Genomic DNA, 16,279 nt, shown 5'->3' on the forward strand with positions numbered 1-16,279 from the left:
CTAATACAGTCTCTCACCTCCATGATACAGGCAATCTGCTCCACTTCACTCTCTCCTGGGAAGAGGGGATAGCCAGTGTACAGCTCTGCTAAAATGCAGCCTAGACTCCACATATCTATTGCCATGCTGTACGGATGGCCCAGAATCACCTCTGGTGAGCGGTAGAAGCGGCTCTGAATGTAAGTGTACACTGCAGATGAGAATAGAAGAGGTCTATTAGAGCTACATGAATATGCCACTTTAACAGCATGAATTAGCTTAACGGTTCTAATAACACTAAATCATTGTTTCTCAATTTCTGGGTCACAGGTCTGTTTAAATGGAGGGGGAAACGAGACTAAAAGCTAATTATAAAATGCTGGTAAATCGTGCATAGTTAGAACAGTAAAAAACATTTCTCAAGTCTATGTGTTCATTACACAGGGGTTTTTACCTCTCTGTTGCTCATAGCAGCTTGATCCAAAGTCAACCACTTTGATGTTTCCTTGTCCCCTTTGGGACAGGAGAATGTTCTCCTATTAAGACAAAAATAAAGGATTACAGGCGTTTTGTCAAAATGGTCATTTTACTGGTGAATGCATTTTTTTTTTTAATTTGAATTAGAAAACAGCTAAACAAGTTATCCAGCTGAATGTCCAGCTGCTCTTTCTCAAACTTTGAAAGTGGATGGTGACCATGGCTGTCCCTGAACCCCATCCACTTTCATTCTATGGGCAAAAGGTAGATTGGGTATTTTGCTAAAAAAAAAAAAAAACAAACTAATTTTCTATTCCACTCAAAATAGAAGGTTACTGGTATGTAAATAAATAAATACATATTTTAGTATTTTTACATCATAGTAATATTTGATGTACTGATTTTAATGTATTCTTTTAAATAATAATAATAAAATTAATATTTTTTATTAATAATTAATTAGTAACTTTACATAATAATATAGATTTTAATATAAAATACTGTTTAATTAAAATCCTTAGAGGTCAGTAAGATTAAAAAAAAATTATGCTCACCAAAGGTGCAATTATTTGATCAAAAATCTAAACAATGAAACAATAACATTATGAAATATAATTACAATTTAAAATCACTGTTTAAATCACTATTTTAATATATTTTAAAATCTAATTTATTTTTGGGATGTCAAAGTTGAATTTTCAGCATCATTACTCCAGTCTTCAGTGTCACGTGATCCTTCTCAAATCATTCTAATATGCTGATTTGGTGCTCAAGAAACATTTCTTATTATTAATATTGAAAACAATTGTGCTGCTTAATATTTTTGTGAAAACCGATATATTTTTTTTCAGGATTCTTTGATGAACAGAAAGTTCAAAAGAACAGCATTTATTTGAAAGTGAACTCTTTTGTAATATTATAAATGTCTTCACTTTCACTATTAATCAATTTAAGGTGTGCTTGATGAATAAAAGTATTCATTTATACTGCAGGTTTTTTAATTTAGCTTTTCATTTAAAAAAAAAAAAAAAGTGATTCACAGTTTAACAGACTTCAGTTTACCGGTTTAAGGTCACAGTGGATGATCTTCTCTTTGTGCAGCATCTGGAGGCACTTGAGCAGTGAATGAGCAAAACGCCGAATCAACCCCAGACTGAAGCCCTGGAAGTTGTTCTTCTTAATAAGCTCGTAGAGGTTCGCTCTGCATGGAGACAAGAGTCACAATTAACATGTAGCTATCTGTGACAATGTTACAGGATGATGTTAATGGCTAATACCTTGTGAACTATATATAGATATGGATTTGAGTATGACAGTATGCCATTTATCTAAATGCCTCTAGAGGGCAGCACAGTCATTTTTGGCACTACCTCACACTGAACTTTGGACAAACACATCCATTGTCACTTAACAGCCTCCTGTCTTTAAGCACATCCATAAAAACAAAATCTCACTATTAGTGTTAACCGCCAAGCATTATGCTAAAGAGCCCTTTGAGAGGGAACTCATGAAAGTCATTATCTTTGGCAGTAGGGAGGCCTAAAACAGCAGCTGTGAACAGCCTAATGTAATCGGAGACTTCACACCATGAGTGGGCAAGGAAAGAGATAGGGGCCTAATCAAGGCATTAACTAAAGGATTCTGTGACTGTAACCGAAGACGGGGAGGACGCATCTGATGTCCTCTAAAGGTCAGACTGCCAGAGATGAAGCTGCTTTTCCTGCAAAGCGACTTAATTGATCACTTTACCCAGAGCCCTAAAGGTCTTAACCAGGAAACTCTCACTTCACACCTAAATATGGCAACCGTCCGGACAAACCACCACCCTGGGCTAATGTGACATCTAACTAATGAATCATAATAACTAATTTGATGATCTGCAACAACAAAACATAATTTTGTTTACCCGTTTTTACCTTGGCTATATGGTCTACTGGAGAACTTAAAGCCAACATGAAATCAAAATGGAATAATAAATATCTACATAAAAAATAAATAGATTAAAAAAATATGTAAAATTAATTACAGTACTTTTTAAAATGCATTCAAATTAATTTGATTTATTTTTAGTTGAATATCCCATTTCACTCATAAATATGGTAGTAAAATGGCTTTATAGTTACTTTAAATAGATGTCTATAATAAGCTGTAGTTACAGGGAAGTATTCTATTTAAGTCCAGTACGTGACTCCCACGTTTAACATGTGTTACTGTACAGATTTAATAGTATCAATTGAAATAGATTATGTGTCCATCTAAATGATTCCAGTATTTTACACCCACCCCAGCAGCTCGAAGGAGATGCACAGGTGGTTGCGGAAGTAGAAGTACTCCTTCATGTGAATGACATTGTGGCAGTTATCTCTGTCTCTTCTCCGCACGGCATCTAGGATCTTCAGCTCTACAAGAGCCTGATGATGGAACCTGAAGGTCAAAAGAAACATAGCTTACCAATTATTATTAACTTTATCAATATGCAGAATATTATTACTATTTTTCCTAATGTGACAGTGTTTCTACAGTAAATGACGATGTTAATGTGTTTGGTCTTGGCGGAATAGATCTGCTATGCTGCTGCTGTGGCAGAGCAAGTATCGAGACTTGCTACTGCGAATACATCCACAGACCTGCTGCTTTGAGCATGTAAGAAATATTGCTGCTGCACATATAACATGTGAAATAACCCCCATATAACATACATGAAATCACGCTGTAGAAGATCTACACAGGTGGAGCTGGGGAAGGTGGAGGGTTTCTGAAGCACGCTACAACTACTACAACAAGTGCTAGTTGTGCATTTAAATGTTGAGCATAGGGGTGTGCGATATTGAAAAAAAATGATATCTCAATATTTTTGGGGATTTTTTTGATAACGATAATTAGACAATATTTTGCAGAGTGTGTTATTGTGCTGATATCTGACTACCGTGGACAGCTGCCGTTTTTGATATTCTTCATATTCTGTGTGGTCAGTTCAAATTAGTGATAGAAATGAATCTTTTCATATAAGTTTAAATTCATTTTTACCTGCGATTTTACCTTTAAAAAAGCCATTTTTTCCTAAAAGTGTGCATCTTTTGAATCAAATTGTTACATTTAATCAGTCAATTAGAATGATAAGACATTTAGGCTGTTACCAAACAAATGAAACAAAATTAATCTTTGCAGAAGTTGCATCTGAAGAGGCATTTACATACTGTGTTTAGATGTATTTACACACTGTTTAGGACATGGAGTGCTTTAACCTGCAGTTACAAATGCATAATATTTTGATATTTTAAACATAAAACATCGAATACTGATATTTGAAATTATTTTAAAATGAAAAGATACTTTGAATGTGAAATTAAAATCGCCAGTAGGTGGCAGCAAGTCACTGTTAATAAGTGAGTCATTGCGACTGAACCGAATCATTTAAAGGGTTGATTCATTCAGGAACGAAACAACATCGTCATGTTGCTCAGAGACGCAAAACAGTGCTGTAGCTGTTTGGAATTATTTTTTGTTGGCGAAATGGAGCAAAAACAGGCATTATGGTGTTTAAGTCTCTAAATATTAACTTATTGTTTATCGAACTGTTGTATAAAATCAGTATCACATTTGTAATCATGCTGATTTTTCAAGAAGAAAACGGCACTGTTCATGTGATTTTCTGCATGCATTTTCTGCCCCCGTATCTTGAATTTTGTGATCATTCTTAATGCATTTTATTAGACTGAATCATGCAGTGAAAGAACACACTCTAAATGCGCACGCGCTCTAGTCTAGACTTCATCACGTAATGTAAGCGTGCACTCCATAGGTGTTCTGTTTGGTTTTTGCAAAATACTCAATAATGTCAAATTGCACATCGTTAAAACAACAATTACGATATTATCGCAGACGATATATATCGCACACCCCTAGTTGAGCAGCAAGCTCATTGGCTGCTGATACGAAAAGAAACCAATCAGCTGAGCCATGTGAATGATTATGTCATTATGTCAGATTGAGTTTGAACTTGTCAGACTGCGCCATCTAGAGTTTCATGACAGAAATTCGGATATTCGAAATACGGCCAACATTTTAGATGCTAAGGCTACTTCTACATTAATCCAGATACATTTGAAAATGCCGTTTTTGTTTCAAATCACTCTTTGTCCACACTATAGTGTTTTCAAGCCAAGAAGTTCCTTATCCACACTGAAATGTCAAAAAATGCTAAATTCAGCTCACTGCACATCCGTAAAACCTCTTTAAAGATTATACAGTTCTCACACTATTCTTCTGGCAAGATAACGGTTTTAGTACAATATCTCACCATGCATTGATACATCCAGGTTGCACTGAAGCACCATTATATGTGTGGTCTAAAACACAACTGCCCTCATGTTTTGCCACAGGACAGCAATCGCAAAAATTCTGTCATCTGTCATCGGACTGTGATATGAAGATTGTACAAGGGTCAGTATCACTGTAGGGTGCCTTTTGGTGTCCTGTACATAAATAACTCATTTGCCATGATAACTTAACATAAAAACAACTATGAAAGGGTGTGTTATATTAGGCTAAGTTTTTATATTCATAACAAAAGCATTACTTGGCTCTTTAGATACATTTTCTAGATTTTTCTTAGTTTTGTGTAAGAGGATGCGTGTTATTTTGCTATGTCCCATGCACTGCTCATTAAATTTGATTGAGTCAAATCATAAAATGTAAATTTTTTGTCCTCTATTAATATTTTGTTAATTTTTTGTTAAACTCAATTTGAGTGTATTGATCAGTTGGTCATAAAAATTATATTTTTATTTAATAAAATAGAAGAGTTCATCCATGTCCCCTGAATGGTTGTCCACCCTGTCGTGTTGGGAAAGCCGCCCATTTAAGAAAAGGCCATCCCCTTTAGTGACATCAGGACAACAGATTTTTTGTCCCTTCAGTGGCGGGAATTTCAAAAGCTGAGGTGAATAAGTTGGTGACTTTTCAATTGACAAATTTTCTTCGTCTGTGTTTGCTTACTTGCTTTTCCCAAGCTTAACATGTCCACCCTGTCAGCATAAAATATGCCAGAAGTGATTAGAATACAGTATTTTCAAAATATGTAAGTTTAAATATACCAAATTCTCTTCAACAACCAAACCAAATATTTAGCTAGTCACAGTTTGTTGTAAGCTAATATGCTAATTGAAGCTCAAAATGTCCACCCTGTTGTCGCTCCAAAATGTCCACCCTGTCGGCCATTTAGACTAGATAGAGTGGACAGACGCATGACAGGGAGGACTGAATGAAAATGAATGGGGAGGAGGTGGTATATCAATGTGATTGATGTAATTATATTATTTATTATTATTATATTATTTTTTAGAAGTTGAATAAATGTTTCATTTTCATATTTTGTCATGATTTGTGTGTTCTGCATTATGTGTCCACAACGTCATGTGCTGGTCCACCCTGTCATCTTGATATTTTACAATAATATTTTAAATAATAATTCTATCATATCTGTATAATCCAGTGTGTTCAATAGCTAGGTGTGGGGGCAATAACATGCAAACAAAAAACTGCATTAAAATAAATCACAGTTTTCTCCAAATAAAAAAAATACATGTGTGAATTGTATGAGTTTCTTTAAAAACACATGGTTTACATAAAATCTTTTATGTATTTATAATTTGAAAGCAAACAAATAACCCTGTTTAGAAAAGGAACATCATACCTTTCAGAAAATATAATTTGCATCTTAATTTTGCGATGAAAACGTATTTAACAGTAATGTATATGTCCATGACAGGGTGGACATATCTTATGGTTTATGCTTTGAATAATGGCCCATAATTATCTAAAAAAGAGCTAATATGTTTCTATAGTACTTGAGTGTCTACTGTTTATGATATGACAAAGCGAATGGGAAATTAAAACCAAAAGTTTTGAGTATTGTGAGGGTTTAAAGGCACTCTATGGTGATATTGACCCACAAAGTAGCATATCTTTAGCAACATTGTGAAAATGAACAGCCCATAACAGGCACAATACTGGTCTAAACATATCTATCGGTACAATATGAGGCATGTGATTAAACTTGCATCATTTGCACACTAGAATGTGAAAACAGTGTTTTCTGATTCATCTACTTAGGAGAGCGTCTTCAAAAAGCTACATTTTCGCAGGACAAAAACGTTGTCTCAGTGTGGATAGAAGGCAAAAACGCAGAGAAAATGATGCATTTTCAAATGTATTTGGATTACTGTAGACAGCCTAAATGTATGGACTTTCTAGCTAATTTTAATGCAACTATTGTATATTATATAAACCTAAAAAAAGACTTCTGAGAGCAAATTCAGAGCAGCTTTTCAGTATTCAGCACTGAGCTTTGCATTTTGAGAGGGTTTAAAGTTAAAGCATCAGTCAAAGCAGGTGCGATGGCAGTTGAAGGGCGTGAGATCAGTTCTGCCCAGACACGTAATGCGATACCCAACAGACACCTTTTAACACCTTTCAGTGTATCAAGTCCAGTGTAAGCTATGACCCAGTTAAGCGCTGTTTAAAGACATTTTGATGGCCTTATGAAGGGAAAAGTCTGAAAAAAGGCTTATTTTAGTAAGGCAGTGGTTTTTAATATTGTGTATATTTTCATTGCTATTTATAATGGGGACAGTGAAATATTTAGCTAAAGTTTAGCTTCTAACTTTAAGTTCAACTTAATATTATATTAATAAAAGAAGTGTAATTATTTTTGAATTAATATCAATTCAATTTTAATAATATTTTAATATTATATTATTATTTAGTTCACATGTACATTTTTTCACAAAAGTTAGCTTGAAATCAAACAATAATTGACAGACCCCCTTGGCAGTACCACCACGGACCCCCTAGGGGCCGCTGATCGCGATTGTACCAAAGATTGCATGGGAATGAGAATGAATAAATGAACTAGAGGTTCATTTTACCTCTTCTTATTCCGAATGATCTTGATGGCCACCATCTCATTTGTCTTGTGATCCAAACATTTCAAGACTTGGCCAAATGATCCTTTCCCAATCACCTCCAGGACTTCATAGCGATAGCCTATATGGTCATGCAGGACCTGCACAGAGTATTTAGAGGACAGAGTCAGCTGACAAACAGGTCAGCATAATTATTCCCGTCTCCTTTGCAGTGGCAGACTTCCTGTTACTTGGAGAAACATCTCAATGGTAATATTGAGATGCATAAATGTTTCTCATTTGTTTATATCCTAACTAACACTCAGGCACATATCGGGACTGCCCAACATGTGACACTGTTTACATGTTTTGACTGCAAATGCCTGCTGTATGACTGTTTAAATTGTCAAGCCTGAAGGCATTCAGTCTAATGCCCAGTAATCCTGAGGAACGTCTTTCTGAAAAGGCACATTCATGGAGGATGGGGTGGGACATCAGACATGAGAGTCTGGGAGCCTGTAGCTGAATTAGACAGCCTCGTGCTGTAATGCAATTTCATCATTTATCGAGAAGTTGAAATTGAGGTCAGTATGTCACCCACTAAGCTGTTTGCCAGAAGCCATAAAATAAATGTTAACTGAAATTAAACGAAATCTAAAAAAGAACTTGTAGCTAAAAGCAAGTTAACTAACATCCTAAAATAACTAAAAGTAAAACCAGAAGTTAAATAAAATGTATAAAAACTATATAGACATATAAAAAAATAAATAATTAAAAAATAGAAAAACATACAACAAAATTTCTTTAACTTTAAAATTAAAATGGAAAATATGAAAATAACAACTAATTCAAAATATGAATAAAAACTATAATAGTATCTCACTAATACTAAAATAACACTGGCAGGCGAAATAATGTAATCACAGAAAGATATACGATATATCATATTTAACCTTTAAGTAGCTGCCATGCTCATCGTCATAGCCTGAATTCTGTGGGGATCCCTGGGAGCCCTCAATCTTCTTAGTGTCCAAACCCAGATACCAGATCTCAGAGTAGTCCATGATCTCCTCCTTCTCATATTCTGTTAGCTGGTTTTGGAAGTGCTTCAGTGCCGCTGTTTGGAAGATGAAGGAAGACATGCATAAATAGTGAACATACTAGTATGTAATCCAATTAACCAGAGAGTTACCAGAATATTAGAGTGGTCTAATTCTATTTTCAGTGATTATTGCATTGATTAAATTCTAAAATACATGAAACAAACAAAAATCCAGAGCACTTCATACTTGTTGGAGACATAGGCAGCCTTTGTCCCTCATATGTCCTGATCTTCTCAAACTTATTGATGATGCTCCTAGTTAAGGATTCGGAGAGGTTTTCCACAGATGAACCAAAGCGATTGGGAAACTGTGGCCTCGGCCTCTCCTCCTGTGTTACAAGAAATGAAAGTCAGAATAGAAAAGGTCTTTATGTAGCCATTATATGAATTGTTTTTTCTTTTCCTGTACAAATCCCAAAAAAACTACAAAAGCGGTCCATATGGCTTGTGCACTATAAAGTCTTTTGAAGCTATACCATACGTTTGTGAGGAACAGACTTCAATTTCGGTCACTTTAATAGTAATTTAGACTATTTTATGGCAATTTCAGTGTTAGGAAGGTTACTTTGTAAATGCAATAGGTTACAGATTACAAGTTACCCTATTTAAAATGTAATAACTATTTAAGTTACTTTATTAAAGTAATTTAACTGATTACATTTGATTACTTTTTGATTATTAAGTTTCTAACTAATGTTTTCAACTGTCAAACATTCAATTGACACACAACTTCAATTAAGTTCATTTTATTTTAAAGCAGTCACCATAAAATCAGACTTGAGCACCTCTTTTCACTTTGAGATTGTTCTGAGGTTAAATACAGATTTGAAATCATAACAAGAAATGGTAAATAATACAAGAAATATTCAGATGTAACCCCTTTGTAATTGTAATTTAATTACACTTTTTTTTTTTCTCTGAAACTGTAACAGTAACTGTAACTGATTACAGTTACATTTATTTTGTAATTCAATTACATAATGCTGTTACTCCCCAACAATGGGTATTTCTGATGGGTCATTTGTGATTTTTGGAGATTGACCGATATAATTAAGTTAACAGTTGTTATATGGAAAAAATCTGCATCAAAACAAATCTCGTTTTGTGTTGTAGAGAAGTCATAGAAGACTGTATAGACATGAGAGTGAGTGATGATAACTGTAGTTTCATTTTCTGAGTGTTATCCCACCTGATTCCCTTGAGTGCTTTGCACCAGTTGTTTGACGATACTGGGTAAGGTTCCATTCGAATGCAGAAGTTTGCCATTGGTCACCAGAACTTGCTTGACCGGAGCCTCTAGCTGGGGCAAAGTACCAACCCCCGTCCCACACTTCTAAAAAACAAAAGATACAATACTCTAAGTACTTTTCAACATGAAAAACTCTACAAATCAGTAACAAGGGCCAAACGGGGGGAAAGATACGTGAGCTTCACACAAGGCTAGTGGCCAACGGCCCCAGTGAACCGGACCCCCTGCGTAGAGGATGGAATTTCAGCGGCGCTTGAGACTGAGGTGGGGACAAAAGCAGCGATACAGCAGTCTTTCACAACACACCCCATCAGAGGAACCAATATATGCTCTAAATCTTACATTTGGGGTGTAATAAAAGTGAAGGATACAGATTTTCTCTATACTGTTCCTTTTTTCAATATATTCTTATGGAAGGAGTCAAATAAAAGGTTCCCTCGCTATGAAACAAATGTAGGGCACTGCACAAGGGAGGGGCTCGTTCATAGCTTGCAGGTTTTCCCCCATCTCACGGTTCAAAGCCAGTGCTCAACAAACTTCTGGGCTGAAAAAAGAGCAAGTGTGTCTATAGATAGATGCGATATTCAATCTCATATGTTCTGGGGATACTGCAACTTCTGCCAACTTGATCATGACACATAGAAACAGTAGCTAAATATAGCATAGGGGCACCTGCAGAGACCTACAAGAATACAGTAGGCTGTGCGTAAACAACGTGCACTGCTAAGGTACCGCAGCTGTGCGTTCAAACCACAATCGAATCAACGGATTTCCACATTCAGAGGCACTATGCCAAGCGGTTTATTATGAGCAGCTGTTAGCACCTGTGAAGAGATTGCTTTTAGTTAATGACAACTGTTAGGGGGTCATTTCACACTCAACATTAAAGATTTAACACAATGCTTTCCATAGGTGCTTGGAGGGATCATCCATTGTCATCTATATATAGCGGCAAATAAAGGAAGAGCCTATTCACACATAAGCATCAGCTGTATATTTAAGCCAAAAAATTTTGAGTAATAGTGTTGGGAAGTTAATTAATTAATTTAGTGAATCAGTTTGTTTAGATGATTTGCTTCATTCATTACATAAAATAACTGCTCACTGATGTCTTTGCGCAACACGTCTTGTAAATACTGCTGTTTATTATTAAGTCTGTTAAATTTTTCATGATAAATTGACGCGAGTGGCACAGAAATTACAGACCTTCACCTGTGTCACGTCAATATTCAAGATTAGATGATGCCAGCTGTAAAATATAATAATCAGACAACCAATTATCTGAACGTTGGAGGAACGTGTTTTCCACAGTGTCTACAGTAATTATGGTGACTCAAACAATTCAGTCCACCTGTGGAGTTGAGTAAGCTTAGGATCCTTGTTCGTAATGCCTGATCCAACTATTCCAATGCCAAACTTTTGAATGGTAGTGTATATCATAAAGCTATTTTGTAGGATTTCTAGTCAGGCATTATCGATTAAGAGTTCTTTCAGTCAATGAAATCGCTTTGCGTCCTAGACAGATTTGATTCAACAGGTAGACCGAATTGTTCACAACACCTGCACCCATCTCACAGTTTTCCTCCCAGACAGAACCAGCCTTACAGTAGAATGATTCACAAAGCCGAATCAATACAAATGAATCATCACTGTTAAGTAACCGCTTATGTCTTTCTCTATGAATATAGTCTCACCTGTGAGTAGGTGCAGTTGGGTCCTATTTTTGTGTTCTCGGCCTGAGACCTGTGGGGGTGAGGGAAAGCCTCGGGTCTGGCTGACTGTGAAAGAGAGCGGAGGAAAGACGTCATGAGCGTGACGAGTGGGCGCACTCTTGCAACCCACATCCACAGTCTTATGTGTGGGATGCTGGCTATATAACTCCAGGATTCATCTCCGCTCGCTCTGTGTTATTCAACACAGTGGATGACTCATGTTCAGTACACCAAGGTTGCTTGTTTTTAATTCAAAAGCACGTTAATAGCATTTCAATGATGCCCACCACGTCAAATGATTCAGTTTGACCTCATGGTAGAGGGCAGTCGTGATTTGCAGACTGGTACTTCACACTTCACAGCAATCAGCTCCTAACTAATGTTCCTCTTGAGCACAAACGCTGAGCGTTCAAGGATATCAGGGGACCTGCGATGACTACAATCAGTCATGATTGCGGACATGCGAGAAAACAGGCCCACATCCATCTTAATCAGTTGGAGCGTGCGTCAATAGTGCCGACAGACAGCATAAGGACGGATGAAAAGCTCCAGCTAAACTTAGAGCCTCTCGGGTGGTGGGGGGGTGAGATACAAAGAGAGGATATTGGGTGGGCCTGTAGCAGAAGTCAAACAGATTGGCCAAGAAACATACAGACAATGGGATAATCTCACCTGTATACACACCTTGGAGATTTATGTGGGTCTCACACCCTTAATCCACAGGGTGATTATTTGCAGAGTCCAAAACATATGGTGGTTTTTGGCCAAGCAGCGGGAGGGTTAGCCATGCTGATGTGTTGGGACTTAACTGCATTCATTCACATGCAGCGAAGCACATTCTGGCTTATGGAGGGATCAGAGAGTACATGGATTCCAGTGTGACAGCAACAAAGAGATGCATTTAGAAAACAGGCAGTAAAAATTTGTTACACTTAGACTGCGGCCGGTCAGCTGTGCAATGTGAGCCCCGGGCCTTAAAAGACTCATTCAAATATTAACACCTTTGAGTTGCTATGTTCAGGACCAAGGGCTTTGTGTTACAATGTGGGTCAGTGTGCAATGCAAGGGTGAGATAGATTCGCCAATAAAATGCTTCAAAAATTGCATTCCTTGGGTGATTTGACATTTTTCTGATCTATATTGATTAGGGATGCACAAAATATTGGTACCACAACATTAAAAATTATGTTTTCGAAGTTGTAAATACAACCAAGATTACTGGAATACAAGACAATGCTATTTATTTTTATCCGCTAATGTAAGATTTAATTTATAGCAATTGGTTAATATTGGATTTTTAATTGTAAAATTTAATTTAGCTGCAAGCTCACTTAAAGTTCATCTTTAAAAATGTTAACAATTTAATAACACTGTAAAATGTAATATTTAGTAAATCTCAAAATGAATATAAATTTGTCATGCTGCTTACAGGTTAATGTTGTGATAGCTAAATTTGATTGTAGCATTTATTAAAACAAAATAGAATAGAATTTAAAAAAATCATGAATACAATTTTTGGCCAGAATTTTTATATCAATGCATCCCTAAAACATACTCTTAAAAATAAAGGTTCTTCATTGACATCTATGGTTCCATGAAGAACCTTTTACATTCATGAAACCTTTCCATTTCACAAAAAGGTCTTTATAATGGATAAAGTGTTCTTTGCACTAAGAAAAATGGTTCTTATAAGAGCAGATCACTGAAAGGTTCTTTGGGGAAATAAAAATGGTTATTCTGTGGCATCACTTTGAAAACACCCTTGTGGAACCTTTATTTTTAAGAGTCTACTGTGAGCTAAACCAATGACTTTCACTCTACATTGTGCCCAATTTTATATCCCGTATGCTTTTTTAACAAATAAATTGGTGTTTAAGCCCACCACCAATGGTTTTTACACATTTTGGTATCACATACACAGACAGACCAATAGATGATTTAGGTCACCCCAATAAAGAAGAAACTATGGTCATGGGTGAAACACAAACCACACCCTAAAAGGCTCAAATATATGCTGTCCTTAATACTCAAGACTCTTAATGCCTTTCATAGTAACTTGAAGCTCAGTACTGAATCATTTGCTGACAGTCACCTTAAAGGATGGTTCATACTTAGACACTGGCTTGAGGTTTTTTAAGCATCCTAAGCATCACATGTTCAGACCAAATATACTCATGGGGTGCAAGGGGTGCTTTTAACATCAATCTTTGACAGAACACAGACAATGCACTGCTGCCAATGCAATTCATTACACACAGCAGTGGGATAAATCTCAATGCTGGAGTGGCAGGCTGAATAGAAGATTGGGACTTACATAATTTATTGTAACCTTGCACTCTAAACTATATCATCAATAAAACTGAAAATACACAGAACGGAACGCAATCAAATAGAATCTCATATTACTGTGAGTTACGATTCTTAGAAGGCGAAGTGCAATGAAATCTGAGCAAATAACCAAATAAAACAACCTGAGGAAGTTCTTTATAGTCCCTTACAAAATTACCATGGTAACCACATTTTCTTCTTCTGAAAAGTATATATAGGCTTAACTATATATACCTATATATTTTATACACAAATATACACATACACACACTTTTCTTTTGATAACAGCATTATATGTTAGCCCTATTGTAATTATAGTTTCCGCCAAAATAAAACAGTTTGTAAAAAATAAAAGTAATACCAATATAGAATAATTAACATGCGTATAATTGAAATAAAATAAATCTAATTTAAAAACCTTTTTTTTTTCTTTTTAAGAACAGTGGAGACTTACCGCTATAACAGCAATAAACTGTATGATATATCATTATGGTATTACATAAACTGTGCTTTATTGCTACATTTTAAAAGGCGTACCAATAAAAACATAGCCTACATGTAGCTATAAATTATTTCACATAGCCAACTGTAGGCTATAATGTTAAAACTTTTTTTTTTTTTCATAATAGCCTAACAGCAAACTTCAATCCAAGCACAATCAGATAAATATGCTGCAAATATAAGTTTTGATGAAAAGCTTTTAACAAGAGTGATCCTAAATGCATGCGAGGGAAGGCATAAATTGCTAACCTTCATACATTACCTTGTTATTAATTTCAGGAAACATGTCGCTTTTTGACACGTGGATTTTTAACACATCCAAGTCATAAGGCATGAGAAAGAAAGAACGCGTTCGCTATTAAATCCAGCAGGAAACTTGCATGTGCATCTTAAGAATCCTGTAAGACACCGGAACCCGTTCTAACAGCTCTGGAAAATAGCAGCGAGAAGTTCGCGAAATGAAGTGTTTCCCGATGAGGCGGAGAGGGGTTGAAAAGCTTTCGTCAGCAGGAGATTAACGGAAAGAGGCAAGCTGTCCGTCTGCTCCACTCTTGACGTGTATGTCCACCTGTTCAGGTTTTCCAGCCTGCCTGCACTCTATATAGATTTGTTTACGTGCGCTTACCTATCACTGAACCCATATTCCTTCCATCCTAGCACACTGTATTTGTTTGCCAAGTCATGGCGCTCCTAAAGTGGTAATCCAGGACAGTTATGGCACAATGTCCGAATGTGCAGCTGCACAAGTCAGCCTCTAATAACACAACCGGTTCGCAGGCATGAGTTTTTAGTGTGTAAATTAGCCTACTTGCCGCGAGTGCCTCCGCTCAAAATTTCCTCGCTTTGACAAGAGCTTTGAGTATGCAACGGCACCGCCTTCGCCACTATCTGTTTACTGCTCTCTCTTTAAGTTTCCATCTGTCAACGAACGATGGGACCCCACTAAATAACGCCTATCAGTACATCGTCATTCCCAAAGCCATGTGTATTTCAAAATGTCAGAAGAGCAGTGGGCGAGCCAAGAGCTTAAAACGCCCCTCACTCAACCTTATCAACTCCGTGATTAACTGGGCTTTGATTTGAAAGGAAGATCGTGTAGTTGCATTAGTGAAAAAAGTCACTTTTTACACCTAGAAATTAATAGTAGGCCTACTGCTGACAAATGTGTTTAGTTGAAACATTAAGGCTGAGCCTGAGCGGTGAAAATAAAGCGATTTTATTCTATATAAAGGTGGTCCCCCATTGTGGGGGCAGACATGTTGAGATCACACAATATGAGACACCTTTGCTTACAAAAAAAATAAAACAATAATGGTATATAAGTATTTTTTTTTTATCAAAACATAATTATAACAGAACAATAAGCACAATTATAATACTAGTAAAATATATATGCTCAGTATTAAACATTATAACAATTACAAATAATATATATAAAAAAAGAAAAATCATGAACATGTTCCTCAAGCCATAAGGCGTTTTCCTATCATTGAAGCGCAGAGTACTAACTTCATATTGGGGTTGTGAGATGAGTTTTTAATAGCTTTTTTTAAGTTGACATTGGCACAAAATATCAGTTTGCATGTTTCCGTAGACCAGCCAATTAAAAAATCTCACAGTGGGAAAGTGAGAATGTGTGAAGAGCCCCTAAGTCTGCCTACGACAGATAGGCTACATCTTGATTGCAAAATTGATCGCTGTGAGCTTTAGTGATATATTTATGTTTAATGAAATATACAAAAAAAAAACAATATCTTTTTAAACCATTTGTAATGTCTATTGAATTATTATCAGATGGCCATTAAATGTCTCTTTTACTAGAGACAGTTTGACTTATTCTAGCTATACAAAACACTTCAAGCCTTCATAAATGGCAAATATAGAAGGTAGCAAGTTGACACTTTTTTTCACACCTATTCCCTATAGACTGGCTCTGCTCACATGTAACAAGCATGGCAGAGGCAGAAGCTTTTCACTGTATCTGATACAACGTGACTCAGTATGTAGGCTTATTATCGAACCGCCT

The 16,279-nt window shown here is 36.2% G+C and overlaps 1 protein-coding gene across 7 annotated transcripts in view; it reads right to left on the bottom strand.

Moving 5' to 3' along the window:
• dyrk4 (dual-specificity tyrosine-(Y)-phosphorylation regulated kinase 4) overlaps positions 1-16,279 on the bottom strand; it is a 35,230-nt gene that overhangs the window by 3,712 nt on the left and 15,239 nt on the right. For 3 of the 7 annotated variants that reach the window (XM_058768044.1, XM_058768046.1, XM_058768043.1), the window contains 8 exons: positions 9,653-9,796; positions 8,651-8,792; positions 8,315-8,478; positions 7,386-7,522; positions 2,740-2,880; positions 1,519-1,657; positions 434-515; positions 18-190 (listed from right to left, as the gene is read on the bottom strand). In XM_058768044.1, coding sequence (XP_058624027.1) covers positions 18-190; positions 434-515; positions 1,519-1,657; positions 2,740-2,880; positions 7,386-7,522; positions 8,315-8,478; positions 8,651-8,792; positions 9,653-9,796 — 1,122 coding nt within the window. Of the gene's footprint in view, positions 1-17; positions 191-433; positions 516-1,518; positions 1,658-2,739; positions 2,881-7,385; positions 7,523-8,314; positions 8,479-8,650; positions 8,793-9,652; positions 9,797-11,406; positions 11,491-14,515; positions 15,254-16,279 lie in introns of those variants that run through there. The other 4 variants (XM_058768040.1, XM_058768042.1, XM_058768041.1 and 1 more) reach the window with 3 other exon arrangements.

Source organism: Onychostoma macrolepis, chromosome 25 (genome assembly GCF_012432095.1).
Source record: "Onychostoma macrolepis isolate SWU-2019 chromosome 25, ASM1243209v1, whole genome shotgun sequence".
Taxonomy (NCBI): Eukaryota; Metazoa; Chordata; class Actinopteri; order Cypriniformes; family Cyprinidae; genus Onychostoma; species Onychostoma macrolepis.